This window comes from Pomacea canaliculata, linkage group LG5 (genome assembly GCF_003073045.1).
Source record: "Pomacea canaliculata isolate SZHN2017 linkage group LG5, ASM307304v1, whole genome shotgun sequence".
In the NCBI taxonomy this organism is placed as follows: domain Eukaryota; kingdom Metazoa; phylum Mollusca; class Gastropoda; order Architaenioglossa; family Ampullariidae; genus Pomacea; species Pomacea canaliculata.
The window spans coordinates 25,314,546-25,342,212 of record NC_037594.1 but is presented as its reverse complement, the minus strand read 5'-3'; the positions used below and the strand labels follow the sequence as shown (position 1 = coordinate 25,342,212).

At 41.0% G+C, this 27,667-nt stretch overlaps 3 protein-coding genes across 9 annotated transcripts in view; 1 reads left to right on the top strand and 2 right to left on the bottom strand.

Moving 5' to 3' along the window:
- The window catches only part of LOC112563851 (band 4.1-like protein 5), a 32,145-nt gene extending 20,208 nt beyond the window's left edge, over nt 1-11,937 (top strand). For 3 of the 4 annotated variants that reach the window (XM_025238240.1, XM_025238239.1, XM_025238238.1), the window contains 2 exons: nt 1,235-2,218; nt 9,816-11,937. In XM_025238240.1, coding sequence (XP_025094025.1) covers nt 1,235-2,218; nt 9,816-9,992 — 1,161 coding nt within the window. In that variant the 3' untranslated portion in view covers nt 9,993-11,937. The remainder of the gene's footprint in view (nt 1-1,234; nt 2,219-9,815) is intronic. The other variant, XM_025238241.1, reaches the window with a different exon arrangement.
- Nucleotides 11,938-15,514: 3,577 nt separating this feature from the next.
- LOC112564922 lies at nt 15,515-19,291 on the bottom strand. Of its 2 annotated transcripts, XM_025240061.1 has the most exons (7): nt 18,245-19,291; nt 17,854-17,923; nt 17,171-17,221; nt 16,797-16,846; nt 16,195-16,267; nt 15,910-15,934; nt 15,515-15,675 (listed from the first exon to the last, which is right to left on the bottom strand). In XM_025240061.1, exons 1-7 carry the CDS (start codon nt 18,314-18,316, stop codon nt 15,651-15,653), a joined length of 366 nt encoding a protein of 121 aa, XP_025095846.1. In that variant the 5' UTR covers nt 18,317-19,291; the 3' UTR covers nt 15,515-15,650. The 2 variants fall into 2 exon arrangements, with proteins under 2 accessions (XP_025095846.1, XP_025095847.1); XM_025240062.1 differs by lacking the exon at nt 16,797-16,846 and having other exon boundaries at nt 16,195-16,266.
- Nucleotides 19,292-19,432: 141 nt separating this feature from the next.
- On the bottom strand, nt 19,433-26,250 carry LOC112564920. 3 transcript variants are annotated; one of them, XM_025240058.1, is made up of 7 exons: nt 25,923-26,250; nt 22,509-22,578; nt 21,976-22,062; nt 21,449-21,499; nt 20,996-21,065; nt 20,399-20,423; nt 19,433-19,815 (listed from the first exon to the last, which is right to left on the bottom strand). In XM_025240058.1, exons 1-7 carry the CDS (start codon nt 26,010-26,012, stop codon nt 19,774-19,776), a joined length of 435 nt encoding a protein of 144 aa, XP_025095843.1. In that variant the 5' UTR covers nt 26,013-26,250; the 3' UTR covers nt 19,433-19,773. The 3 variants fall into 3 exon arrangements, with proteins under 3 accessions (XP_025095843.1, XP_025095844.1, XP_025095845.1); XM_025240059.1 differs by having other exon boundaries at nt 22,509-22,630; nt 25,923-26,235; XM_025240060.1 differs by lacking the exon at nt 25,923-26,250 and adding an exon at nt 23,715-23,934.
- Between the last annotated feature and the right edge of the window lie 1,417 nt (nt 26,251-27,667).

Genomic DNA, 27,667 nt, shown 5'->3' with positions numbered 1-27,667 from the left:
AGCCAGCAAACTACAAATCTACAAATGAAATCAGTTAGGAGGATGTACAACAACTATATCAAAAGTAGAAATGCTTAGATATAGTTGTAAATAACACTCTCAGAAGGGTCCCGTGAACACAAATTCAAACAGTGATGTTTCAGAATCATTTTAACCTATAATAAAATATATATGGACAAGGCAACCAGTTGAATGTTAGGTGGGCAATACTTCAGTCTTTCTCTGTCAATATTTCTTTCTCTGTCAGTATTTCACTGTCAGATGTCATGGTCAGCTATAAACAGTTTGAGTGAACAGATTGATCTATCATACCTTCCATTCAGCCAAGTGTTTTAAAAGGTGACTTCTGTCATCAGATCATCAGCTTTTAGTTTGCACCGTCAAAATGTCTTGGCATTGTCTCAGCCCAGCTAAATATCTCTCAGCCCAACCTCAAGACAAATGAGCTTGTACTTTATATGTAAGGAAGAAATGCCAAACACTCAAAAGGGAAACTTAGAGCATGTTCTGGTCAAAGAGAATTTCGTGAATGTAAACAGAATTATTCTTGGATAAAACTTTTTAAATGTTTGTGCTGTAGTCATTTTGTGATTTGGGTACAATGGTTAGCTTACATCTTGTTTTTAAAACAGTTGCCTTAGTTTAGACAAGCGGGCAGACTGATAAGAAAACTTTTGCTTCGTTTGAGGCTAAAGTATTTTTGTTCCTTTTTCTTGTTTGTCCCTTTTTCCAGAAAGTAGTCTGTTGGTTTCTCTCTTACTAACCTTTTTTTCAGTAGACTTTTTGGGAGTGGTTTAAATTATTGGATGATGATGTGGATCAGTATTATCTCACCACTGGGATCTTTAGTGCACACTGTAGGTTGGGGTCCTGCATAATTATGTGGATGAAAATTATTTCATTTCCAACACATTGTAGGGTGGCTGAAATCTCTGGTCTTGTCTGAAGACAGTGGTGCATGTTAAGTGGCTGCAATTCCTCTTTTGCTAGCAGTTATTTGTGCTAATCCAGGTGTCATTATTTGTGTTTTTGCTTGTTGTCCAATAGTGTTTTGTGATAAATGTGCTTCATTTCATTGCAGCAGATTTTATTGGGTGCAGATGTTTGATATATAAGAGTGAGAGAGTGCGTGTTAGTGCTGGAAGTTACCATGTGTGTCAGCAAGTCAAGTATTTTGCTTGGTTATTATCATTGTTGTCATGGCTTTGCCCTTTCTTTTTTCTCTTTTGTTTAGCCACTAGACACAGCTAAAGCCAAGGGTCCCACACATCTTAGACCCATTAACATTTCAGTCCCTCGCCCTCCATCTCCCAGTCCAAGGTCGTCACTGCTAGATAAGGGGCAGGCTACCCGGCCTCATTCTCCTAACACTCTGGCAAAGCCACCCCCACCTCCACGCCCTCCATCTCCTCATATCTTGCATCCTAACAACCCTGCCAGCAGTAACAAAGGCGAGATTCTCATTAACTTTCCTGCTTCTGGGGAGCATGCTAACTCACCAGCCCCACTTCCTCCAAAATCAGGCAACCCTTTTCTGGCAGACTCAGAAGGCATTCAGACAAAGCCTAAATCTTCAAAGCCCTACGAACGATCTTTAAACCCTTTTCTAGAAGATAGTGAAAGCGACATTGATGCAGGCAGCTTGAAGAGATCTAGCAAAAGATATAGGGCACCCCCACCCCCAGTTGTGGGTAAAGTACCCACAGCACAGTCGGGGACAGATGTGAAACCAGCAGCAGCATTATCTCCTCAAGTTCCATCATCACCTAAAGCTCAGGGTCATGGAGTCAGTGGCGCTGCTAGCAGTGATGATGTTCATGCTGGAAAAAATCCGTTTGAAGATGATATTGATGAAGAAGAGGAAAGTGCAGTTGAAAAGAGCGAGGCAGTACAAGACTATAAATCCTCTCCTGAGACCGCACCTCTGAGCATCCCTGTGGATATTTGCTCAACAAACATCCCTGTCCTTGAAGAGGAGGGTAAAATTCCATCTGTGCAGCATAAACTCCCAACATTTGCTGCTTCTATCACACGTGCATACACTAACACAGGACCCGGGGCCTCATCTTCCTCATCCAAGATGGTCCCCAGAGTTCCAAGGTCAAGCAAGGCACCCCTTCCCTCATCTCCCGCCTCCCAGCGTGGTTTCTCAGGCCCTTCCCCAGATGGTGGAGTAGGGGAGTTGCCTCTGCCAAGCAGCCAGGATTCCTTGGTGATTGTAAGTCTTCCTCAGTGTACTCACTGATCACCCAGCTAGTATGCTTGCCATATTGACATTTCTACTAGAAGGTCTGTCCAATAGATGTGCAATCCTTCTAGTAGACCTATATTTCATTTACAGCATGTTTTTGTTTGGTCTTGCATGTTTCTTTGCAAAAATTGCATCACTGCTTATTCTGCTATGTTTTGTATATTTTGTATCTGTTATCAGTATTGTATCATATTTTCAATAACTATCTCTTTTTGCACCTTTATGAATGTCTGTATGTTTATTAGAGCTGTTTTTTATGTTTAATGTTAACATTATTAGCACTGGACTTTTGTGATTTTTACAGTTTTTTAAGCCTTTTCTAAAGAATTGTAGTCTTGACACATATTTATCACTGATCCTATTTATTGTGCATGTCATTAATAATTTTTAAAAGAGGGTTAACATCACCAAAGGTCTTCACTGTTTGCTTTTTTAATTAGACTCTTCTGCTCACTAATTATGTATATATTAGATTGCACAAGAAGATATGATATGAGACTTATGCTGGAGTAAAGTGTTAAGGTTGATATTACATGGCATGGGATCAATATCGTGTAATACATTTTGGACCTCTTGGTAGGGGATGTGACAACAATTTGCACAGTGTGGTTTGTCTTGTAGAGGTTCAGTGCAGGCTGTTCTGCACCGACACTAAGATTGAGTTTAGCTTGACATGTAATACACATCATTTTATTAAAAAAAAATAGAATGTGATCATGAAAATATGTCATGTGATCAGAATTCCAAGATATGGGATCAAAATTTAAGAATGATATAATATCTTACCACAATGACTAGGTCATAAAATTGATCACCATGTACAGTAAGGTGTAGCATCATTCAGTGAATTGTAATGGATCAGCAGACTCATTTGGGGTTTTGTACAACCAGCTATGCTGAGTTAAAAAATGTATCAAAAAAAATATGCAATAAGCAGAACACCTCCTTTTTTTCTGCCCCAAAACATACAAAAATTGTGTTTTTTTAAAAAAAACTAAATGTTTCCCTTTTTTTCAAAAGTTCTATATTAAATAACTGCAAGAAAAGATCAGTATCTGATAACATTTGCACTGACAATAATTTTAAACACTACAGGCACCAGTTTTCATTTGTAGCCACGTGGTAAACGAAAATCTTGCTTAGTGTGATATGATGGCCTAAAGTCTTTTGACTTGATGACAGCTTGAATGTAACCATCCCTTGCATCCATCTCATAGACATGCCTCAACAACTAGATTTCTATCTATCTATCTATTCCTCTTTGTGCATCAGGTTGCACATAAGGCCTCAACCAGAGTCCGCCACCGATGTCGATCGGCTGAAACCCGCTCTAGGTGACCCCATGTCCAGCCCTTTCCTTTCATCTCCCTTTCCACTGTTCTTCTCCAAGTTTCCTTTGGGCGGCCTCGTTTTCTTCGGCCGTCTGGAGTCCATCGTAGGGCGACTCTGGAAAGGTCTGCTGTCTGCTGGCGGAGCACATGTCCAATCCATCGCCAACGCCTTCGTTGAACCTGCGTGGTGATGGACTCGGTTTCACTTCTTCGGTGGAGTTCTTCGTTGGTGATGGTGTTTGCCAAAAGATGTTAAGTATGCGCCTGAGGCATCTGTTTTGGAAGACGTCAAGCTTGTTACTGATGGTTTTGGTCATCTTCCAAGATCTGATCCGTAAAGGAGGGTGCTGATCACATTTGACTTGAAGATTCTCAGCTTCGATCTTCTGGCTGATGTTTTTTGCCTTCCATGTGCTCCTGAGTGAGGCAAAGGCCTGACTGGCTTTCGCCAGTCGGGCTCGAATCTCCACCTCCGCATCCCCAGTGTTTGACATTTTGACCAAGATAGGTGAAACTGTCAACTTCCTCAATCTCTTCTCCATTTAGTTTGATGCTGTCTTGGACTCTGGCGTTCACTCTCATACTGTTAGTCTTTTTTGTGCTGACCTTCAAGCCAAGGTTTCCAGCTGTTTCTGAGAAAGCTTTGTTTTTTCCTGCATGTCTTGGTGGCGGGTGTGACAGCAGGGCAATGTTCATCAGCAAAGTCCAAGTCTTCCAGTGCTGTTGTTGCTGTCATAGTCATGGTCCATCTGAGCCCTCTCCTCTCGCTGTCGGTGGAAGTCTTCATGATCCAGTCATGGCCAGGATGAAGAGGAACGCGACAGAATGCAGCCCTGCTTCACCCGGTACTGACGTTGAAGGGGTCTGTGAGCTCCGTGTCACAGACAACCTGGGATTTGAAATCGCTGTACAGCATTGCAATGACCTGAACAAGTTTGCAGGACTCCGTAATGCCTCAGGATCTTCCATAAGGACTCGCGGTGGATGCTGTCAAAAGCCTTCTCCAGGTCGATGAAATTGATGTACAGCGGTGTGTTCCATTCGTTGCTCTGCTCCAGAATCTGTCGCAGAATGAAGATGTGTTCGGAGCAGGATCGCCCAGGGCGAAATCCTGCTTGCTGTGGTCGGAGTCTTTCTCAAGAGTTGCCGTCAGTCTTGACAAAACAATCTTGCTGAAGACCTTGCTGGTGAGGGAAAGAAGTGTTATGCCCCTCCAATTATTGCAGTCTCCAAGATCTCCTTTCTTGGGTAACTTGAAAATGAGCCCTGTCTTCCACGCAACAGGGACCTGCCCTGATTCCCAAATTTGCCTGAGAATTTCAGTCAGCTTGGAGCTGTCACATTCACGTCTGCTTTCAACATCTCTGCTGTTATTCCATCTGCCCCTGGTGCTTTGCCGCTCTTCATTGTCTTGACTGCTGCTGTCACTTCTTCAGGCTTGGTGGGTCTGTGCAGATGTCAAGGTCTATAGCTGCTGGGCTGGATGTCTGCAAGCTGAGGGGGATCTGGTCTGTTCAGAACCGACTCAAAATGCTCCCTCCAGCGCTGTAGTTTTCCTGCCTCTCCCTCGACGACATTACGTTCACGTCTTTCACTGGCACATCACTGTTCTTAAACCCGTTGTTTAGCTGTTTTGTTTATCTTGTACAGTGTCTTCAGGTCATTTTACTTGCTGCATTTTCTGCTTCATCTGCCAGTTTCTCTATGTGATATCTTTTGTCGTTCTTGTCATCCTCTTTACCTTCTTTGTTCAGTTTTGCATATCTTTGTCTGTGTTGTTCCTTCAGGCGTTCAGAATCTGGTGCTGTTGATTCTTTGTTTGGCTGACTTTCTCTCTTCTATCTTCTTCCATGTCTCTTCTTCTGATCCACTGTTCTTTTCTTTTTCGTTGGAAGCCCAGTATTTTCTCTCCTGATTCCTGTAAGACACGATTGAAGTCGTCTAAGGTCATCTCTTGTTGGTCTCCTAGTGCCTGGAACCTGTTCTTTACTTCCATAGCAAAAGCCCTTTCAGTGGCTGGATTTTTTAGTTTGCCGGAGTCCACTCTCTGCTGACGTGCCTGTTTTCCTCGTGATCGACGCAGCTTCAGAGAAACTGTGGCTATCACAAGAGTGTGGTCACTGGCAACGTCTGCTCCTCTGTAGGCTCTAACATCTTGAAGTGAGCTCCTCCATTTTCGGTTGATGATGACATGGTCTATCTGGTTCTTTGTGATCCCATCTGGTGATGTCCATGTTGCCTTGTGGATGTCTTTGTGTGGGAAGAGTGTGCCTCAATCAGTAGTTGTTTTCTTCACAAAAGTCTGCCAGTCTCTCTCCGTTGTCATTGATGTTCCGATTCCATGTTTGCCATGACATGCTCCCTGCAGGTGTTGTCACTTCCACCTTGGCATTGAGATCGCCGATGATGAGCAACATGTCGTGGGCTGGAACGCTTTCTTGAGGCTGCCTGGAGCTGATCGTAAAAAGCATCCTTGTCTTCTGCCTCAGAGTCATTTGTTGGTGCATAGCAGCTAGCACTGTCAGCTTGTGTACTTGGAATGGAATCTTGCTCTCAAAGCCTGGGTCCATAAGGCTTCCATTCCAGCAGTGCTTTTCCGTTTTCTTGTTGAGGAGTAGAGCTACTCCTTCAGAGCTGAGCGTCTGATCTCCTGAGAACAAGATGGTATTGTCCTGACGCTAGTCTCCTCTTTCCCGTGCCGGTCCATCTGACCTCACTGACTCCCAGGATGTCCAAGTTGTAGTTGTCAAACTCCTTGACTAATTGGAGCATCCTGCCAGTCTGGTACAAGGTCTGGACGTTCCAGCACCCCACCCTCAACTTCTGCCTCGGCTTCAGTAAATCCGCTGTCGGGGCGCCAGCTCCCTTTCGGGTTTGGCTGTCGTCCTCATTAGTCCAGTCTCCTGGTGTGCTTCATTACTTCGCCATCTGTGACGAGTTCTCTGGTTTTAGTTTCTGTAACAGGATTTTTTTTACATGTGGGGTTGTTAGCCCTACCACAACCTATTTTACCTCTAGGTGAGGTGTCCACCTTATCGCCTCTTACGACATGCCTGGCTGGATGGCAGGGACCCTATTCTTGCAATGCTTGCTAGGCAAGCATACCCCGGGGTCCCACAGGGGCCAACAACTAGATTTACTATCATTCTATTCATTCCCTATAGGTGTATCTCACTGTTCTATTCAGTTACTTTATATATCTTGCTGTATCACTAGCCACTAGTACAACTGTATCACTAATACGACCCCCACTGTCACACAAGATGTGCTTATATACTACACGCACAGGTATGTACAAGGTTCCAGAAGGAACTATCTAGCTTGAATGTTTTACAACACTCTAGGCCACCGTAGCAATGATGTCAGGATTTCTAATCTTGTTGACATAACAGGGTCTTCAGATTGACAGTGACATCACTTTTTGTTTATTTTATGGCTAATGCGCTGAACTGAATGGTAATAGTATAATATCATCAGTAAACATCTGCAACAAAGAACCATCCATTAAGGAAACTAAAAAACTACAGGTCATGCAGAAAATAATAATTTTAAGTACAAAACATTTCAAGCAAACATAGCAGATAAACATTCCAACTAAAGGAAATTTCTTGTTGTAATAAGGAAGTGTTCTGCTTAACGCAGAGCAACATCTTTTTCATATTTGAAGTTAGGATAGTGAATTGCATAGTTCATTATTTGTCCATACTACAGTAAAACCTCTGTATTAAGACTTGCTAAAATCCACAAAATCAGTAACTGAGAGGGGTCATAGTAGAGAGATCGACCAGTCTGCTTTCATTCTAGGAACAATGACTTCAGACGCCTATAAATTCAAGTCCATTTTCTTAAATGGTTGGCTAAAAGTAGTTTATTTTAGATGTAATTAGTTTTTAGCACATGACTTCTGCAAATAAGTTGTAATCTAGCACAAATTGGGTTGGGAAGGCTGTCATAATAGAGGTGATATTTATTTATATATTGAAATATGTTTGTAAACAATTAGGGGTTGTAACTAAGAGGGGGTTGTAATAGGAAAGTCTTATTAAAGAGGTTTTATTGTGGTGTGTTTATGGCTAAAGCTATCAGCACATAGTGTCCATCTGACAATGGCTGATGAGGATATATTCTAGTGTTAGCATTGTGAACTGTGGTGTCATCACATCTTCTTTGCACTTCGGAGAGTTTGTACACAGGAGTGTCTTGTGGGAATTTGTGTGTGTGTGCTTGTGTTTGATTACATGCATGCACACATGCACATACACATATATGCATTTATATTCATATGGATATGGAAATTCTTGACATACTCAACTTGGTCACATTGCCACCGCCCACCCCACCCCAGTCACTAGTACTAGCTGAGAAATAGAGAAAAATTCTCTTGAATAAATATTGAGATCAGCCTCAAGCAGTTGTGATGAGGGTTGTATTTTGTAGAAAACTGGTGTCAGTTGTGGATGCATGTTTTATTTTTATGATTTGTTTTTGCATATGAGTATGCCATGCACATTTGAGTTGTAAATGCAGAAAAAAATCGGTTGCATGTGACACAAAATGTGCTAAGACTTGGTAGGGAAATGTTTTTTCTTGTAGACTTGGACAGCAGCCTGAAAGTAAAAGGAGGTATTCCTCATTGAGATACTGCATGAAAAACTAATTAACATTAAGGGTGCATGAGGAAGTGCTATTAACAATTACATGGATATACTTTACTCTCAATTGGCAAAAAATGTTCACCTTACCATCTGTTTAGCTTGCAGTGTGACTGTAGATTTTTTTTTTATGTACTAAGTTATAAAATAAGTTTTCATTCTGTGTATTATAAGAGTAGTGGGAGGGGAAGATGTACTAAACCTATAAAATAAGTTTTCATTCTGTGCATCATTATGAGATTGGGAAGGAGGAGAGTGAGCTGTGTTCAGTGAATTATCAGATATAATGATGTGATCTTCATAAGTGGAACATTTCCCAAGACAAATTAGCTATTCTCAGTTCTGTCTACTTGTATCAAATGTTCTGCTAGCTTTAATCAGACATTTAGCCCCAAACATTTAGCCTTGATCTAAAAAAAAAAGAGTTTGTTTCTTTCCCATTGCTGGGGAAATAGATATAGAATGACAACTTGAATAAGTATAAAATACTGACTGAGACTTGATTAAATATAAACCAAAGTCTGATAAAAATTTAATTAAAATATAAACTATAGACTGAAAACAAAGAATGTGTAGATGTGCATGCTTGCATGTGTGTCTGTGCATGCGTACTCTTTCAAAAAATGTCAAGGCAACAATTGGTAACTAGGTAATGACAAAGCAGACACACAGTAAGAAAAGGCTTTCCTTACTTAAGCAATGTCAGAGGTCATCAATACTCTACCTCTGCATCAGTTTACTGATTCCCTGTAGCAACTTAAGCAGTTGTCTACCTTACAAGACATACCCTTGTACAACCATACATCTAAAGTGTTTTAATAATTTGTGAATGTTTTTAAGTAGGAGCGTGTAGGTAGAATGCAGTCAACTAACTGACAAATTTTATATTTTTAGCAGTTTTGACTTGACCAGGATAAAGTGTGTTTGCATGTGTGCTGTAGAAAGTAGAAATGGGTTCGTGTTCATGAAGAGTTATGTTGAATCTGCATGACTTCTTGAACGCCAGCATGCTGCTTGACATGTTTGCATATCTTTGTATAAATGCCTGGGCACAGGATGTGCATGCAGATGGTGTATGCATTGTATGGTCTGGGTTTATTGTATATTTTTGTGTTAATGCACGATAATAGTAGAGAAATAATTGTTATTATTACTGCTGCACCAAGCAAGCCATTTCCTGCAAAAAAAAAATAAAATAAAATAAACTTTAGAGAAGTATGTGTAGTGAAGCTTCAGAATTAGGAGAATGGGAACAGTCTTTTCCTGGTTCCCTTTGGCAAACTACAGTCTTATAGGGTGTCATACTGTATCTGTACTGTACAGTAGATTGTCATCGGTCTTCAGACCGTGACATCTGACCCTAGCAGTTACAGAAGATGGTATCAAGTACTTTCCTTTCTCTGCTGTAGACTAGTCAGAAGAAAATTCACCTCACGTCTGGTGCCTACAACCACAATCATCAAATGCAAGCGAGTTATTTCTAATTTTCTTTTTTGTTTTTAAGTTCTTGTGTTGGTATGTTATTTTTCGGTTTCTTGTTTCTTGTTGCTGGTCCACTTAGTGCCTCCTCTCACTGTGCAGGAAACCTCCTTCACCGGCACAAAACAGGTGACTCGCAAAATGTCCTCCGCGTCCAGTGCAAAGACAACTGTGGTCACGTCTACTTCTGAACGGAAGAGTGATAATCCTTTGTCCCCATGGCACGTCTCTGCTCCAGAAAAGAAGGAACGCAAAGTGACCTTGACTACTGAATTGTGAGAGAGCTGCCATCTTTTATTCTTGTGGTTGTGTAAGATGCTGGTTCGTGTTGTCTCCACATGCTTATACTCTTGTGATGGTCATGGTGCATGCATTTATGCCAGCTTTTGGCAGTATCAGCAGTGATGATTGATATTATAGGTAAGGCTGTTTGCCAGACCCTTTTTGAAGGTTGCTCTTTAAGCAGGTAATGTGAGAGACAGCAAATTAAAGATCTTTGTGTTGTGCCTCTTACTGCAGCTTTGTGTGTTGAACAAGTGATCAGAACTTCTAGTGATCTCATGGCAGGTGGACATAGCACACAACTCTACTGGAGTGTGTTTTGCCAGCAGAGTCCTTGGGGGCTTTTGTGTCCTTTGTGTAAATACAAGTAAAGATAGATAATAATGATTAACAGGTAGAACAGGTAGATATTTTTCTGCATTGCTTTTCTGTTGGTGATTTTGGGCAGAATTTGGAGGGTTCAAATGCTGGGTAAAGAATCATCACTTCTTAGAATTGTAAGCCGACTTCTAGTGATGATGAGCCATATAATGGTTTGCCTATGCTGGGGGGTGAACCACATGTTTTGTGCTGTCAGATTTTGACACCCTGGTTCTTACCATGTTGATTGATACTGGATTCTTCAGAATATATACTTTTTAAAAAAAATTGTTAGCCAATTGTAAATAAAATATAAATGAAAAGCAAGCTGTCCTCAGTTCCCTTTACCCACAAGTTCCTGCACAGTTGGCGGCTGATGTGCTTGACACTATTTTTGCTGACTTTGGTGTAACAGTTAGCAAATAAAGACATCATTACTGTGGCTGATAACAAAATTTGATTTTAAGGTGTTTTACCAGCTTGCTCTTGAATATTAGACTGTTTGAAAGGTAAATTGCTGCAAATTAGAGGTATTTTTTTAACAACTAAGCTTTTATAATCGGCTTTGAACATCACTGGACTATAAATTCCTAAAAGTGAACTTAAGAAGCCAGTTTTGGGAATAGAGTCAACCAGCTCCTGCTTCCATCCTCCATTGAAAAAAATAAAACAAAACTGAAGGATTTGAAAGATTAAATGATTCCAGTATTTCAGTATCAGAACAACTAGAAGAATTAAATTTTGTTCACACATAATTGCACAGACATAGCAAGATTCTGTAGCCTTTTTTTTTTTTCTTAATACTTTGTCCCAAAGAGATTCTTTTGAGGAACTATCTTATGGTTGTGCGTGTCATGGTAAATTTTCTTTCAGGCTTGGAGTGAACTCTTTAGGTGTGATAAATACCAACTTGTTTGGCAGTTTGTACAACATATTTTAATATTTGTTTGTTTTGGCTGTTAAATGCAGAAACATCTTGATTTTACTTATAGCTTTTTAAAATAACTTTTACTTAACATTTTAGCACAGAGTGTATTAGTGTAAGTGTATTTATGTGTGGATGTGCCTGTGTGTGGATGTGCATGGACGTATGCCGTTAAGAGGATTTGTTTTGGGTAAGCAGTTTATCTAGTTTAATGTGATTGCTGCATGAAATATTCATATCAAGTTTTTGTTTTGCTCTCTTAATATCACTTCATTTATTATTCAGAAAATGCATAAATGGTATAAAATGAGTTTATCTTTCAAAACTACACTGACCTTGTGCGTTAACTGCTGAATGTTTCAGGGTTCCAAATAGATGAAATACTGAGAAAAAAATTTGATTTCTCATATCTCATTTTGTTAAGAACAAATATAATAGAGAGAGACAGCATTATCATATCATAAATTTTGACAGTTTGGGAAAGATTGGAAAGAATAAAAGTACGTGGAGATTGGTCTAAAATGAACCCATTTCTATGAAGATTAAACATTTTGTACTATATAAATAAACCCATTCATTCCCCAGATGTAGCTTTGGTTTTCCTGTCAGTTAACTCATGAGTTGGAGGTAAAATAATGATGCAGGCCTCCTGCACTTCTGCCTGCCTTTAAAGAACACCCACCTCACCACCAAACTCCCAGTGACAATTGAGCTTTTCAGATATTACAATCTTCATCCACCTTAAACGCTTGATGAAAAAATATTTCAACCACATTAACAAGTCCTGTGGCTGAAATTTGATGAATACTTTTTTCCTTAGAGCTGTGCATTACATTTAAAAAATGTGATTTTTCATTGCATTGTTTTCCTGCTGTATGCAAACTTGAGAATATTTTACCTCCACCTTTTATTTTTGTTAGTCTTGAGAATATTTTCGTATGGGTTGTGACATCAACATTCCATTTCCAATTAAATGCGTAGGAAGAGTACTTGATGTTTACTGATCAGGTAAGGGCTATCTACCCATGAACTGTGATAGTGAGCAAAAGTCAGCATATTGCACATGACCATTAATTCCCCTGTGGATATGCTTGGGTGTGCCCATCTCTATCACACCTAAGACTTGTTAGTCACCTAGCTGTTGCAGTCTTGCACACCAGTTGCCTGACTATTGGCTGCAGCAACTGCATCTTTCAGGCATCTTGATGCGTGTCTACTGCCTTTTTGGTGTAATGTATATGCAAGGCTTAAACATAAGCTTTGTAAATCCAAAGGGCTGTGCTTCCCTTCCAAAAACCTACAGTCGGTCCATTACAATCTTGTCATAAGATGACGTGTCAAATATGCATATTAGTGCTGTATCATGTGTAAAAGAGTTTTTGTCCTTTTTCCTATAGCTCATGAACTTTGTTTCTACAGACGGGAGCTGTGCAGCATGAACATATTTAACTGAGATTTGCTGTCATGGATATTGTTTCGGAGTTTTGATAATAGTTATCTTGTAATGTAAATATTATTCAGCCATGATGCTTTGTACCAGTGTATATCCTCGAAGTACATGAGCGCTTTATATACTTTTTTAATGGTGGCAGTGACGCTCAAAACTATGCTGTTTGGGTTCGTAAAATGCCAGAAGAATAATGAAATCTGAAAGTGGTGTTGGTCAAATCAGGTGATTTGCTTGTCTTCATACTACCACTTATTACACATATCATGTATACACTATGTGCCTGCTATACGTTTGTGGTATGTCATGAGCTTTCAGCAGGATTTCTAGAGCAGACCAAAAATGTTCTTTTTTTAGAGCTGCCGCACAGTGTGTGGATTGGTGACAGCCTTATGCCCATCGGTGATTGGGTGTGAAATGGCTTGCACAACACCAGCTTTGTATCAGTGTGCATGTGCACACACACACACACTCACAGCTGTGGATGTTTAAGTGTGGGTGTAGATGAAGGTAAAGGTGAAGTGAAAAAAAGCATTGGAAGAGTGTAAGGAAAAGACAGCATATGTGACATCATTTTTAAAATTGTAAGCTTTAATTAATCCAGTGATCTTTGCTGGGAGTACTCTGTTATTGTACAATGCAGTGTAGGCATGAAATTTTTGTGTGTGTACAAAAACTGGACAATGATACATCACTTTCTGAAATCCAGTTAAGATTCTGTTTGTAGTTGTGTATGTGCCATCAAATTCTGGAGGCACACTGTATGCCAGTTCTTGCAAACTGTTGATGACCTTTCTGAAAGTAAATAAGAATAGCTTTAGCACATTTTTAAGCAATGCATAATTTGATTTGAACACACAAACCCTTTTTTCCCTATGTTACGACAGTAATTACTTTAAAACCCAGTTGGCTGTAGTTATATAATTATGTAAGTTGTAATAATATAATTACCATAGTTTCAGAGGGATGGTTTATATTAGCTAATTGTAAATTAACACAATATTGAAAATACACAATATTTTATTGTTGATGTCTGTTATTGAATGTAACATGCTGTGACAATGATGTTCCCTGTTCTTTGATGAGAATTATAATTGTTCAGGCATGTTTGGGTTGGCAAGGAAAGACCACTTGCAGCCTATTAGTGCTGTGCTCATTGCATCCTTCAGACTCAGAACTCCCTCAGGATACTACCAAATGGGATGGGCATGACTGCCTTGCAAAAGCTGAAGTGCTCCCAGCATTTGAAGAATGAATAGTAGAGATTTCCCATAGAGGGATATAAAACTAGAATTGATGGTAAAAACAGAGATTACAGCCCTATGGCTCATGACTTAACAATATTGAATGTGGGGTGCTTTATGTATTGGAATGTCAACTTTAGTCAAACATTAGGCAAATTGTTTATGATATTCACCGCAGTAATGGAGAGTGCTACTCTGATACTTGTAACACATTCCAGCTTCATTTTTAACATGGGTGCTAATGTCTTCACTGTGCACAACTTAGTGAACAGAATCTCTAAGGTTATAGTGCTAATGTTATGCCTGTAGGCTTTAAATGTCAATACCAGTTCTAAAACATGAAACATAGAATCATCAAAGCTTGAGTGATTGGTAGCCTTTGTAACTATTTGATTAACATATATCAAATTGTTATTCTTACATTATCCAATTGTGGGACATTTACACAGTTCTGCAGTGTCTACGAGTCATGTGCTGCAAGTTCTATGCTTCAGGCTGAGGAATAGGTGAAGCAGATCTCTCTTGATTAGATATTATTGTAAGAGTGAAAGTAGGCTTGCACTCAAACTATCCTCATTAGTAAGAGCTTCCGCTGAAAAACATTTGGCTGTAGCCTCATTTTATTGTAAGAGCTTGCACTGAAACAACTTTGTTTGGTTGTGGCCTCATTTTTACTTCTTTGACTTGTTTTGGCTCAAGTCAGGTCCGAATATATCTGGTTCCTGGTGTTTATGCTAAAGAAGAAAACATGTTGATTGCTGTGTGGTAGGAGTATTGAAAACTCTTGAAATTTTATAATTCTTTAAGTGATTCATAATGGCTTTTAACTATTTTAATTGTAGTTTAAAAGGAAGTGTATTTGGAACAGTTTACACCTATTTTCTAGACTAGCACATTGTACAGTTTGTTTTAAGTGGTTTTCTGTGTTAGAGTACAATTTACAGAGACTAATGCACATAGATGGGTCATTGTGTTGTGACAGCGTGTGACTGTCATGACATGGTCTTGGTGCTGCTGGAGGTGAGAGGAAGCTGTTGTCAGAATGTGTTTGCTTTGTGTTTAGTATGACAGCTTGCCAACTAAAACATATTTACCTATTTCAAGGTTAAGACTTAAATGCTTGGGCATGTCCAAGAAAAGACTCTAGAAACAGCTTTTTTTCAGAGTTAGTGAGATATGAAATAAAAAGTAAGACAAAGTACAACACTTCTGACTCTAATTTTGTTTTTTTGTTGGGTGAGTGATGGCAAAGGTAGTAATTGTGTGGATGATGGTGAAGACAGATATAAAGTTAAGGGGAAGGTCTTTCTTTGTAAGGCTTGGTGAAGCTGAGAGCAAGGTACTATGTTTTAAAATGTGGTTAATGCCCCCTTTTCGCAAGAAGTAGGTCCATCGTGACATCACTCGGTGACTGGACCTTAAAGATCTCAACCCCATCGCTTCAAAGAAGCGGTCAGCATGTGCAGAGTCAGCCACCCAACCATCACCACAAACATACCTGCAATATGCAACCTTTCATGCACTTAAAATTCGGATGCCTCGGTTATGCATTTATTTGTCATCAAAATAATTTGTTGTTCTTATAGCCACTGGGACTGCTGGATGATTGGGTTGTGTAGAAAGTTCTCAGCCAGCGTGAGTATCGTCCTCCTTTCTCTTGTGTCCGCATCCGACGATGATCATCGACGCTTTCTCCCGCAACCCCTGCAGACAGAAATGCAGATAGTGTTACCTGGTTCATTCCAGACAAATCCACGGGTTTCAACCAGTGTTTGAGTTGTTGTAGTATGTGAATGTGGGCGGTGTGATGATAAAAACGTACAGAGTATAACCTCGCATTCTTATGGGCGTGTGCTAGCCGTGCATGTCACAGTAAACAAGAACATAAAATAAACAATGTGGGGTCTACATGCACAAGGTTACAAGATCCCAACTCACCAGTTAACTCCTCCCGGGCTTGAAGCTGTCGACAGCAACAAAAGGAACAGTCACAAACAAATCCAACGGGGTTAGGGGTAATGGAGCGAGACCCACAGGAACATAAATTACCATTAGAATGAAAAGTGCGTTTCTACAGATTAAATTACTCAAAAAGTTGTAATCCACCCGGTGTCTGCTTTAAGACCGAGTACCCGGCGAGCTACAACTGATATTTGAGACAAAACAGAAACAGAAGGGAGAGACGGGAGGATTGTGAATCTGAAGATTTTTTGGTTTGCTTACATGAGCATGCTGCCTTCTTTTTTTTCCAAGTCACCGTGTGTCGACGGACAGCCAGGTTGTCATAGTCGCCACCTGTTACAGAAATGAAAGGAAAAATGTATTTGTCTCTCTGTGTACTGTGCATATATGTTCGTGTGCGTGAGTGTGATATCCAGTATATATACCATGAATCCATGGGACATCTATGGGACATGACACACACATGTGATGTGGTATCTATGCATTGCACACAGGCATTACAAATACAAAATATCACATTCATTGCTCAGTCTCGCTATTAGCGCCTTGGCTCGGTGAACCACTTCAGCCGGACAAGTGGCGTCACCTCTACGCATGCGCACCAAGCGAACATGGGCGACAAGAGATACACTTGCGGCTGAGGTAGGAGGTCTTTCACATTGCTCGTTTGAGTGAAAGGTCTGTCACAAAAATTTACACCCGCTTGCAGCCATCACCAGACAAAGAAAGAGGCCCACCCTTACAAATGTTCATGGATCCTTCAAGGATCCTGTCAGGGCGACAGCCAACAACACAACTGCAACCATATGTTAATAAAACATGTATGTAGATATTTAGTAAAAATTTATAAGGATCATACTTACCGAGGGGAGTAGTTCAAGATTCTGTCTCTCCGGGGATTCCTCTGAGACATCTGGAAAAAGTGTCTTGGACAGTAAGTAGGAGTTAAGAAGACTAAAAATACACAAATATATAACATACGCATTCGGCTACTTTTTGAGCGAGTGTGTCATGCAAGCCTTAAAAAAAAAGTCTGGGGCACACTGGGCTACACTGAAAAGGAAACGACACAAATATTTTATTTTACAACAAATATTTGTTCAGTATAACGATCCACGTATTCGTTGCTCCTTGTACATAAACCGAAACAACGATTTTTCCAATACAAACTAGTCACGTGATGTACGTTAACTCAGACGTTGGAGGTTTGAATACATATCACCCCTGATACACATACCTGCAGAAAACCTTTTGAGGTCCATCATTTCTAGCAGCTCTTCCAAGAAATCTGAAAAAAAAACCTCTTGACTTTGTAGGTATTTAGGATAATGCTTCAATATTCAGGAGGCTGCTTCAACAAAGAAAGAACGAACGAAAGAAATTTCATTTTCACTGACGTACATTAAATAATTATTCGACATGATTTTTGAGTTAGTGACAGCGAACAGAAAACTACTGGAACAGGATTCAGGATTCAAGCGAGCATCACTTGAGCGTGATTACAGACTGTTGGGTCACGTGAGCAGGATTCAAGATTACTGAGCATGTCAGGGTAGAGACACCAAATATAGCAGTACTCACTGCCAGACATAAGATGCATCAGGATGCACAAGATGGAGAGGAACCTTACACAACAGGGAGGAACCTCGCTAGACAGGGAGGAACCTCACACTAGACAGGGAGGAGCCTCACACTAGACAGAGGGGAACCTCACACTAGACATGGAGGAACCTCACACTCAGACACCTTGCGAAATGAGGCTCCTCACACATGAACGCATTTTATTTCGCTACAGCTGTTGGGATACGCGTGCTTATGAGAAAATAATTAAAAGAAAAATGGAGGAAATGAATCAAGGAAGAAAACGAAGGCTGAAAGAAGGCAGAAAAAGTTGGGATAAATGTTTTGAACAGCGCTCACCGTCTTTATACGGGGCAACCAGGGCTGGCAGCAACAAGACGAGAAGAAACCCGAGAGTCGACATCACGACCTGTAGCAACACAGGTATAGTCACCAGGTGAATGTTTCTAGCTCTCTCTAATACATGCCGACAGATTTTTAAATCAATTTAGAAATATTAACACTAGCAGTCGTTAAGCTGCTGCTGCTGCTGCTGCTGCTGCTGCTGCTGCTGATGATGATGATGATGATGATGATGAACTTATGAAGCGCAGCACCACGACCAAGACAGATCTCACTCTGCGCAAAATACTTTATTCATCCTTTCGGAAATTATACACCATCGGAATTCGCTATTACAATGTAGTGTCAGACCCACCGACATCTCCATCATTAGCGGCGACTTTCTTACCTGAATCTTTGAACGGGTGTCCTGGTGCGAGGAATGCAGGAGCTGAAGTGTGGAGAGTACGAGTGGCACCATCTACAAGTGAATGTCGGTGTCAACCGCCTTTTGTCTGTTGGTGATGTTCATCAGGCTCCACCAGTTGCAAGTGAACACCAGCCCTCAAGTATCGTGCCTTTTCATATGCTGGCACGGCCAGTGGGCTGGAAGCTTGCTGTGTAGGTGGCCATTGTATCATATTTCTCATTTTGTTAAGGGAGAGGCTTGATGTTTCCTCAGCATGCCTTGGTCTTCCAAGTAGCGACATTAACTGACATGAATATTGCAAAAATGGCAAAACATCAGGAAAATCAAAATGTATTGAGTTGGGTGTGTACTACGTTCAGACTGGATTGTATTTCGATATTTCTTTATAAAGATTGCAGTGGAGTTCCTGGCAATCCTGGAGCTGGCGCTGGTAATGCTGACAGCTGTGTTACTCCCCTTGCATGACAGCTGTTACTCGATCTCCCTTGCATGACAGTTGTGTTACTCGCCCTTTTACTGTCTGAAAGGTTAGTGGGTTGGTTAGTTTAGAAGGAGAGTGCTTCAAACTTGAGGCAATGTCGCACCATGGGAGAGAGGGACTTTAGGGGGTAAGGACTCCGGAGTACTCCAAGACCCCTTCCCCCAAGACGGCCAGTTCTACGAACAGGTGTCACACGATTTGATTGTCTGATAGTTTTAGTTGGAAGGGAAAAGTGCTTTCCCTTCAATGAGATTTCGCATTGTAGGGGGATCAGGTGTGGTGGAATATTGCAGAGTACAGGAGGGTAGGGACATCGCGGGGAATGAGGGAGGAGGATAACTCAGCGGGTGTTGTTGACTGTTGCTGGTGCTCTCTTTTCATCTTGTGGTCTGTTGCTCGATGTTCATGAAGCATGCAAAGTCCTCAGTGTGGCTAGATCTTTACTATTCTGATATCCCTGGACTTGTATTTAGTTATATTCAGAGTGTGTACAGCTATCTATATCTCCTCCATTCATAGTGTGTAGATATCTCTATTTCTTCTATCCAGAGTGTGCATAACATGTACACAGAATACTAAAGTGTTTGATGGATGTGTACACACTACTACCACGTACACATAATACTAAAGTGAAATATATATACGTAGATTTTATTACCATCTACACAGAGTACTCAAGATTGATATATCTGTATATGAAGACTTTATTACCATCTATACAGAATACTAAAGTATGATATATATGTAGACCCTGTTACTATCTACACAGAATACTAAAGTGTGATATATATATATATACTTTGTTACTATCTACACAGAATACTGAAGTGTGATATATATATATAGACTTTATTACCATCTACACAGAAAACTGAAGTGTGAGATATATATATATCAGTAGACTTTATACAAAGTTGTTGATGCTCCAAAAGTTCCATTTTATTTGTGAAGCTTGATGGGTGTGTAGCATATCACATCATTAGACAGAGTAGAGATGGTCCACACACAGGCTGTCTGGTCTCAGCACTCACTGACGCCTTAAATTCTGATTCGGGGAGGTTTGCAGGGCCTGCAGGCAAAATTTATTAAAAACATGAAAGTTGTTGCTGCTGCTCTCTTACTATAATTCTTTCTCTCCACATGGCGAGTGGATGCTGGTGATGAGGTGAGCTGTGCTGGTGAATCCTAGTGTGGCGGTTTTACATGTGTGTGTGCGTGTGTGATATGGGATATTTTCATGTGTGTACAGGTGTATATGACATTAGCTATTTAAATGAATAATATGATTTATGAGGTATTTATGTGTGAATCTATGTCTGCAAACTATGGGGAGTTTATCTGCAAGATATGGGTGTTTACATGTGAGTATACACTACTATAATACTCTAAAGCTTCTTAATCTCATGTACACACATGTAAATACCATAATAGCATACACACATATACACATAAATACGCCCAAATAACAAAAATATAGCTTATACAGCACAGTTCTCCAAACAAAGCCATGTTCCCTCCGATTTATGAAAAAAGGTTAGCATTGTTACACAGAGGACAAAATGTCCCATGAATCAAGGAAACAGAAAGACTTCAACATTCACACAGAAATTAAGGTACTTCAACATGTCATCACACGCGGGAGTATTACTCACTTGTTGCCTCCTCCAAGAGATGTGTCTGTTGACAACAACAAGACAACAATCAGCAAACAACTAGCAATGAGACACAAACATAACTAACAGGCACACAATACATTCTTAGTATAAAGAAAGGTAAAGGTAAAGATCTCACAATCGCACACTTTAGTGTTAGGATAAAGAAAGGTAAACTTCTCACAACCTGTGCTCAGCATTAGGACGATGAAAGGTAACGCTCCTCCATTCGGAGTGAGTAGCTATCTCTTTTTTGTCCATTCAGAGTGTATAGCTATCTCTGTCATCTGTTCATATGTGGTTGGCTTTCTTACTGTCTACAGCATCTGGCAGTCAGCTTTTGCTCTTCCCTAATTCAGTATGTACAGTTAATTGCTGTGTCAAATCGTGTTCAGTCTAGCCATCGCTCGAGCATGATTCTTTACATGAAATATGAGAAGAGGAATCAGACCATGCAAGGCTTACTGTCATATCAGGCTTACAAAACATGTACACCTGTATACATCCTCTCTCCTTAAACATTTACAACAGAGAATGAGAGAGTGATGGTGAAAAGTGAGAGACTGGGGATAGGGAATGAAAGAAAAACATTCTTACACAGGCAAGGCCCGCTTTTCCTCGTCCACGTAGTCTCGGATGATAGCCAGCAGGCTGTTGTAGCCACTATCTGTTCACAACACAAATCATTCAAAACAGATCACAAGTCACACAAGGAAATTTTGTGGTCAAAGCACATATCTATGTTTTCAAAATAATGGCTGCACGAGTGAGTCAATGAGTGAGTGAGATGCTACATACATCATAGTATGACACAGTGTGACTCAATTATTAGTCATGTATTTACTGGATATGTGTGTATGAATTGCACATTTCTTCTAAATGCATCAATCTCATAGATATTTCACGTGTCTCAGACCACTGCCTACCTCACAGACAAACAGATAGACAGATAGATAGACAGAGAAACAGAGAGGAGAGAAGAGAGAAATGAAGCGAGAGAAACATACGCAAAGACAGAGAAAGAGACGAGAGAGAGAGAGGTGCACACACCTGTGTTATGCTGGTCACGATTTGTCATCTCCAGGTGTTTCTTTGAGTCGTCTGACACAGATAATTTATAGCAAGTTGTACTTCAGTAAGATTTTGTTTTATATACGCATGCAAACTTAATTGTCTTTACCAGACAACTAGATGCCGAATACATATCACAGAGATACATCACACATGTACCCCCTCAGATACACATTATTGATACCTTAGATACACATCATATCTCAGATACACATTATTTATATCCTAGATACACAATCACAATACCTTAGATAACATCATACCTCAGAACACATTACACATGCACACATCACACCTGAAATATCTACTACACAAATCTTAGATAACCATCATACCTCAGATACACATTACACATACCTCAGATACATACACATACCTCATACAACCATCGTACCTCAGATACACATTACACATGTACACATCACACCTGAAATATCTATTACAAAATCTTAGATAACCATCTTACCTCAGATACACATTACACCTCAGATACACATCACACATACCTGCAGGATACTCTTTCCGGGACATCAACGCCAGCTGCTCTTTCAGGAAATTTGATAAATCTCTTTCTTCTTTAGTTTGTGAAGATTCTACGTTTATAACGACAGAAAATAACGGATAGAAACTTTCTTTAATTGTTAGGGTAGATCTTGAAACATTGCATCCGACAGACAGATAGACAAACAGGACATGGCAGAGGAGGGACGGATATCAGGAAGACATGGTTGGAGAGACTGAAAAACGTAGAGAGAAAGAGAGGGAGAGAGAAGGCGAGGGCCAGAGAAGGATTGAGAGAAGGAGGAAAAGACAAAGAGAGATGCCTGGTTATTTGAGTTTTACGCCGTGCCACCAACTAAGACTATACCACGGCCAAAGAAAGTTGCTTTACATTTAACAGGTGAGACAAAACGAGAGAGGAGTAGATTGAGCAAAAGGAAGACAAAGAGAAGAGGAGTGAGTGAAGAAGGAGAGGAAGGAGATGAAAGAGAGAGAGAGAGAGGCTTGAAGCTGTTTAAAGGAAAACTGAAATTCTCACGATCTGGAATAAGGAAGGCCACGGCTGGCAGTAGCAGGACGAGAAGTAACCATGGACACGACATCATGACCTGCAGCCGCCACAAGCACAGAAGAACCAATCACCAGGTGAGTGTCTTTCGTCTTCGAAACAAAGAGGAGGAAGTTGGGTGGGGGGATGTGTTTAGTATTCACACAATCCACACAACTCGCCAGCACTCTCAACGCTTTGCCTGTCAGTGTCCTGACTTTATTTTGCTAGACAATACCGTTGTTTGTTTGACACTAGGTCCCACCATCCATCAATCACACCATCTACCAGTCCCAACACAAATCAATCACACCATCCAACAGACCCACCAATCATGCCAATCACCAGTCATACCCACATCAATCAAACAATGACATGTTCTAGCACGGCTTGACTCTCGAGCATGCACTTGTCAAGGAAGTCCCAAGATTATCTGGAGGCAATCTTTTTTTTTTTCGCAAAGTAGGCTGACATTCCTATCAGCTGCAGGTCTCCCCAGCTCGCTGCTAACACAGTTTAATGCGGACATGGTCTCAGTTCCATATCTGGGCTCAACATCCGTTTTCGTTTCCCTTTATAGTTAACAAACCCAAATCCACTTGAGACAGTAGAACTGGCCATTAACAGTCAAAACTTGAAAATAGAGGCAAAGCTTGTGGCTTTAAGGCGACCGTTGAGAAAGGTCCCCGCCATCCCTGAGAAGTGACTAACAATGCACTGAAGGAGCACATCCCTTAGAAATGACAGTATACTGAAAAACACATCTCTGAGTACTAACAATGTATATAAAAAACACATCTCTGAGTACTGTCTAACAAAGTATATAAAGAATACATCTCTGAGTACTGTCTAACAATGTACATAAAGAATACATCTCTGAGTACAGTCTAACAAACTATATAATACATCGCTGCCATTTCTCGCTTTAAACAGACTCTCATGACAAACATATTTCCGTCAACGGATGCGATTTTGTTTCCGGAGTCTGGAGCCCTCGTCTCCGAGCGTGAGATGACTGACCTGATGACTTGTTGGACTCGAGTGTACAGCCACGTACAGCGACGTACAGCAACGTACAGTCACTACAGCAACGTACAGCGACGTACAGCCACGTACAGCGACAGTACAGCAACGTACAGCCACGTACAGCAACGTACAGCGACGTACAGCGACGTACAGCGACGTACAGCCACGTACTTGCTTATCTCTCCCCGTAGACGGCGCGTGTCAGTCGACATCACACACAAATGTCCAGGTCCTTTAGAGGTCGCGAGCACGGACATCCAAGTTTGAAAGGATTTAGTAATAACTATCAGCCACACTAACAGCCAGGGGGGCAGCCAGTCAGGGTACAGGTCACGTGTCAACGAGAAAGTCAAAGGTCAGAAGTCTTCGGACTGACTCAAAGTGTTTGTGATTACTTCGGTAAACGTTGGGAAGAGGGCTTTAATTCTACAAATATTTTGGACATTTTTTTTACAGTTCTGCGGCTTCTGCCCTCCCCGTGCAGTCAGTAGAATCATCTTCTCCATCGACGTTTCACCTTTGTGGAGTGTGTTGATGTTGCAGCGGAAGGCTTGGGACTGCACAGACTTCCGGCTTGAGTGTCGTCTGGTTATCACCAGTCTCTGTCTCTGCACTGCTGGCAGCTTGCCGACACCAACTCTCAGCCTCTCGCAAAGGTGTCAGCTGTTGACTTGCAGTAAAATAGTTAATTTTTCTTTCTGTCTTTTTTTTTTGGCACACGTCCTCGAGCCCCACTTCCACGACTCGGTCAATAAACTGATAACAACAGACAATAAATTTTCAATTTTTGTACCTCCGTCAACACGAGAATTCGCATTGTCAGCTCTTCTTCTTGGTGTTGATAGTTAAACCGGAAGCCAGTTTGCCTTTGAGCCTTCTTTTAGACCTTAATGCGGAAAGCATTGTCTACAAGAAACCCCGAGATAAAGGTCGGTGGTCTGATAAACTGCGTGAAGTCACGTGCACAGCACAACTTTTTCGTTTCTCGAAGGGCTAAAGACCATTTCATGATCAGAACATTGAGACATTAAAGGGATTCTAAAGGCGAAATAAAACTGTTTAGAATGGCGTAAAGAGTAGGATACATTTGAATCTCGTCTATTTATATGTGTGTTCATGTGGAAAACGTTGAAGGTTTTTAGTAGAATGTTGTGTTTAATAAGAGAAATGACACGGGACTCTTTTTTTGCTTCCAGGAAGTCTCGTTCTCTGTCACGTGACCCTATGACGTGTGGTTTCCATAGTGACAACCATGCCTCGAGAATGTGCTGCACCCGACTGCCACGAAAAGATGGAAAAGATTCAAAATTGTCTTTTCATCAGTTTCCGACAGACAGAGCCTTACAAGCCTTACACACAGAGTGCGTCATACGAATAAAATGACGTCAAATCTTCGCAATGACCTCAGACTCTTCCTGTGCGTGTGACGTCATAAGGAGACTGATGTCACAAGGAGACTCGTCTGCTTTGATCATCTCGGGCCAGGGATAGGTGCTTATAAGGCTAGATGTTCTTTGCTTAAATGCACCAGAGAACAGATAGAACGGCGTGGGGTCAGGGAGATGTCAGCTTGGGTCACGTAAGGTTAGCGTGGGTTATAGGGGTGTAGGGCCAAGTTTGGGTGAAACTTGTCGACGTGAAGCCCGGCATCGGGTCTGGTACCTGAGAGGGCAAGTCTTGGTGTTTTTGTGTAATTGTAATAATTATAATATGCACATCATTAATAGTCAGAACTGTAAAGATATACAGTATACAGTCAGCTCTTTCTGCTACTCTTGTTCAATCATTGTGCTGGATGCAATACTAAGAGAGAATCCTCCCTGACACTCATTGTCTGATAATTGCGAAATTCCTATCTCATCCAGCTATCTGAAAAGTTGAGAAGACTGACTGCAGAAAACTTTATTTTCTGATATCTAGAACAAATGTAAAGTCGGATATTAAGTTAGTAACGCTGGATCCTCCTGCAGGCAAGATGGTGATGTCAAGTAACACAGGCCGAACCTGCTTTCAAGATCAGGGTTCCAGAATGATAACACTGGTCCAACCTACAATACTGGTGTCACTTTAACACACTGGTCGAACCTAACCTGCTCAGAAGCGGGTGCACATTACTCCGCCACCCGCCAGCTCCATGGTTAAAGTGGTGTCACCTCAAAATGCCTCGGACACATCCCTTTAGCTGACTGCCATAAGGCTACTGGCTAAGTGTACAAGTGTACAAGTGTACTGAGCACCACGGCCTTGGTTATAGTGTCATGTTCCATTGTCAGTGTGACAGTAATGTCATAGAGTGACTATAGTGTCATAGTATGCTTTAAAGTGCCTCAATATTAGGTGGGAATGTGAGTAAAGAGTTTGACAATATGGCGTACTTACATCGGAGTTCTTCAATCCCTTATCCACCCTGACCAGCTTGCCTGATGTACGAAGTGCAGTCGGTGAAATACCCGAGAAGGTATAGCCCATAAACACGTTCTTTTACATTCACCGCTTGAATGCCATCTCGGTTACCTGTTCTCTTTTCAAAACTCTGTAAAGGCTTTGGTGTTTACTGAACCGTGCTCCGTGAACCGTGCACTCGCAAAGTCTCGTCACATCCTACCTTTCCGAACATTGCGTCCCCAGTGTGTCATATCACGAACCGGGTGTGAGCCGTCCACTTCACAACCTACCCGTGTAGACAAAGTCGGTCACCTGTGCCTTTGACTGGCCTGAAGGGACTCGTAAAACACACCTAGTCTTCCCCCGAGTAGTACTTACAGTGACTCCAACACCATGCACAGTTGAGACTGTTGTTGACTAGGGTGGACTCGCTGACTACACATCACAACACTGTTGTTGTTGTTGGTGCAGTGGCTATAACAACAGGCTTCATTAGATTATAGTTGTCTGACTACGTTTTGTGACACCTTATATGTTGATCACAGTAATTAAGGGTAATGAAAGCGTGACGTGTGTTCTGCTACACACGCTGCCATGTGACACGGACACAAACAGTACACTGCCGTGTAGCACAGACACAAACACATTGCCATGTGATACAGACACATTGCCATGTAACACAAACACACTGTCGTGTGATAAAAACACACTTCCGTGTGTCACAGACACAAATACACGGACATGCGATACAGACAGAAACACACTGCCGTGTGACACACACTGACACACTGCTATGTGTACAGACACAAGCACACTGGCATGTGTACACACACTGACACACTGCCATGTGTACAGACACAAACACACTGCCGTGCGACAGACAAGCACACTGGCATGTGACACAGACACAGTACCACGTGACACAGTGTCGTGTAAAAGTGACATGTATGTCATAATAGACGTTCCTGTGAACTGCCTGTGTATTGCTGTGGACACACACTACATTAACATGTGTGAAAGTCTCTGACATAAGATGTGAATGTAACCGTGATGTGAGAGTTACATATGGTGCGAAAGCAACACGTGATGTGAATGTGACCTGACGTCAGAATGACCAGCATTAAAAAAAAAAGGCTTTGTGTAGTTCAGAAACACAGACACATCACATATAATGTAGGCGTGGCTTCTTCCCAGTCGTGGATACTGACATACTTGAATAATAATAATAATAATAATAATAATAATAATAATAATAATAATAATAATAATAATAATAATAATAATAATAAGTTATTTATATAGCACTTTTCCCCACCCTTAAAGGCGGGCACTAAAAAAACAAAAAACAAAAAAAAAGCACCAAGATAATCAGAATGGATGTTGGTCTCAAGAACAGTTGTAGCACCTGGAGATACATGATGTCAATCACCGGTCTGCACTCCACGCAAAGCTTGCTGGGACAGCTCAACATTGTGAAGCAGCTGGAGGAAGGCAATTAATCAGAGTTAGAAGTCGATTGCCGATACACAGAGCTCAACTATAAGTAATGGCAAGATATGGCACATATGTGACAGTAGAAATAAAGTGGAAAAGACGAAAAGTGGCGCAGACACACAAATCCATCCAGAAACGATGCATATAGAAAGAATACAGAGTGTTTTTTTTTTCTCTCTCTCTCTCACACACACACACGCAATGACACACACATAGACACATCTAGCTGACGGTAATAACAAATG

Bases quoted from the DNA above. Each gene is read 5' to 3' on its own strand.
- LOC112564920 (XM_025240058.1), bottom strand. From the start codon at position 26,012: ATGGGCTATACCTTCTCGGGTATTTCACCGACTGCACTTCGTACATCA. The intron at 21,500-21,975 runs GTATGTGTGATG...TATCTGTGTCAG, and splicing joins CCGGAAAGAGTATCCTGCAG to ACGACTCAAAGAAACACCTG. The intron at 19,816-20,398 runs GTGAGTAATACT...TTTTGCCTGCAG, and splicing joins TCTCTTGGAGGAGGCAACAA to GCCCTGCAAACCTCCCCGAA.
- LOC112564922 (XM_025240061.1), bottom strand. From the start codon at position 18,316: ATGGTGCCACTCGTACTCTCCACACTTCAGCTCCTGCATTCCTCGCAC. The intron at 17,924-18,244 runs GTAAGAAAGTCG...GTGTTGCTACAG, and splicing joins ACACCCGTTCAAAGATTCAG to GTCGTGATGTCGACTCTCGG. The intron at 15,935-16,194 runs GTAAGCAAACCA...TGCTGTCGACAG, and splicing joins AAAGAAGGCAGCATGCTCAT to CTTCAAGCCCGGGAGGAGTT.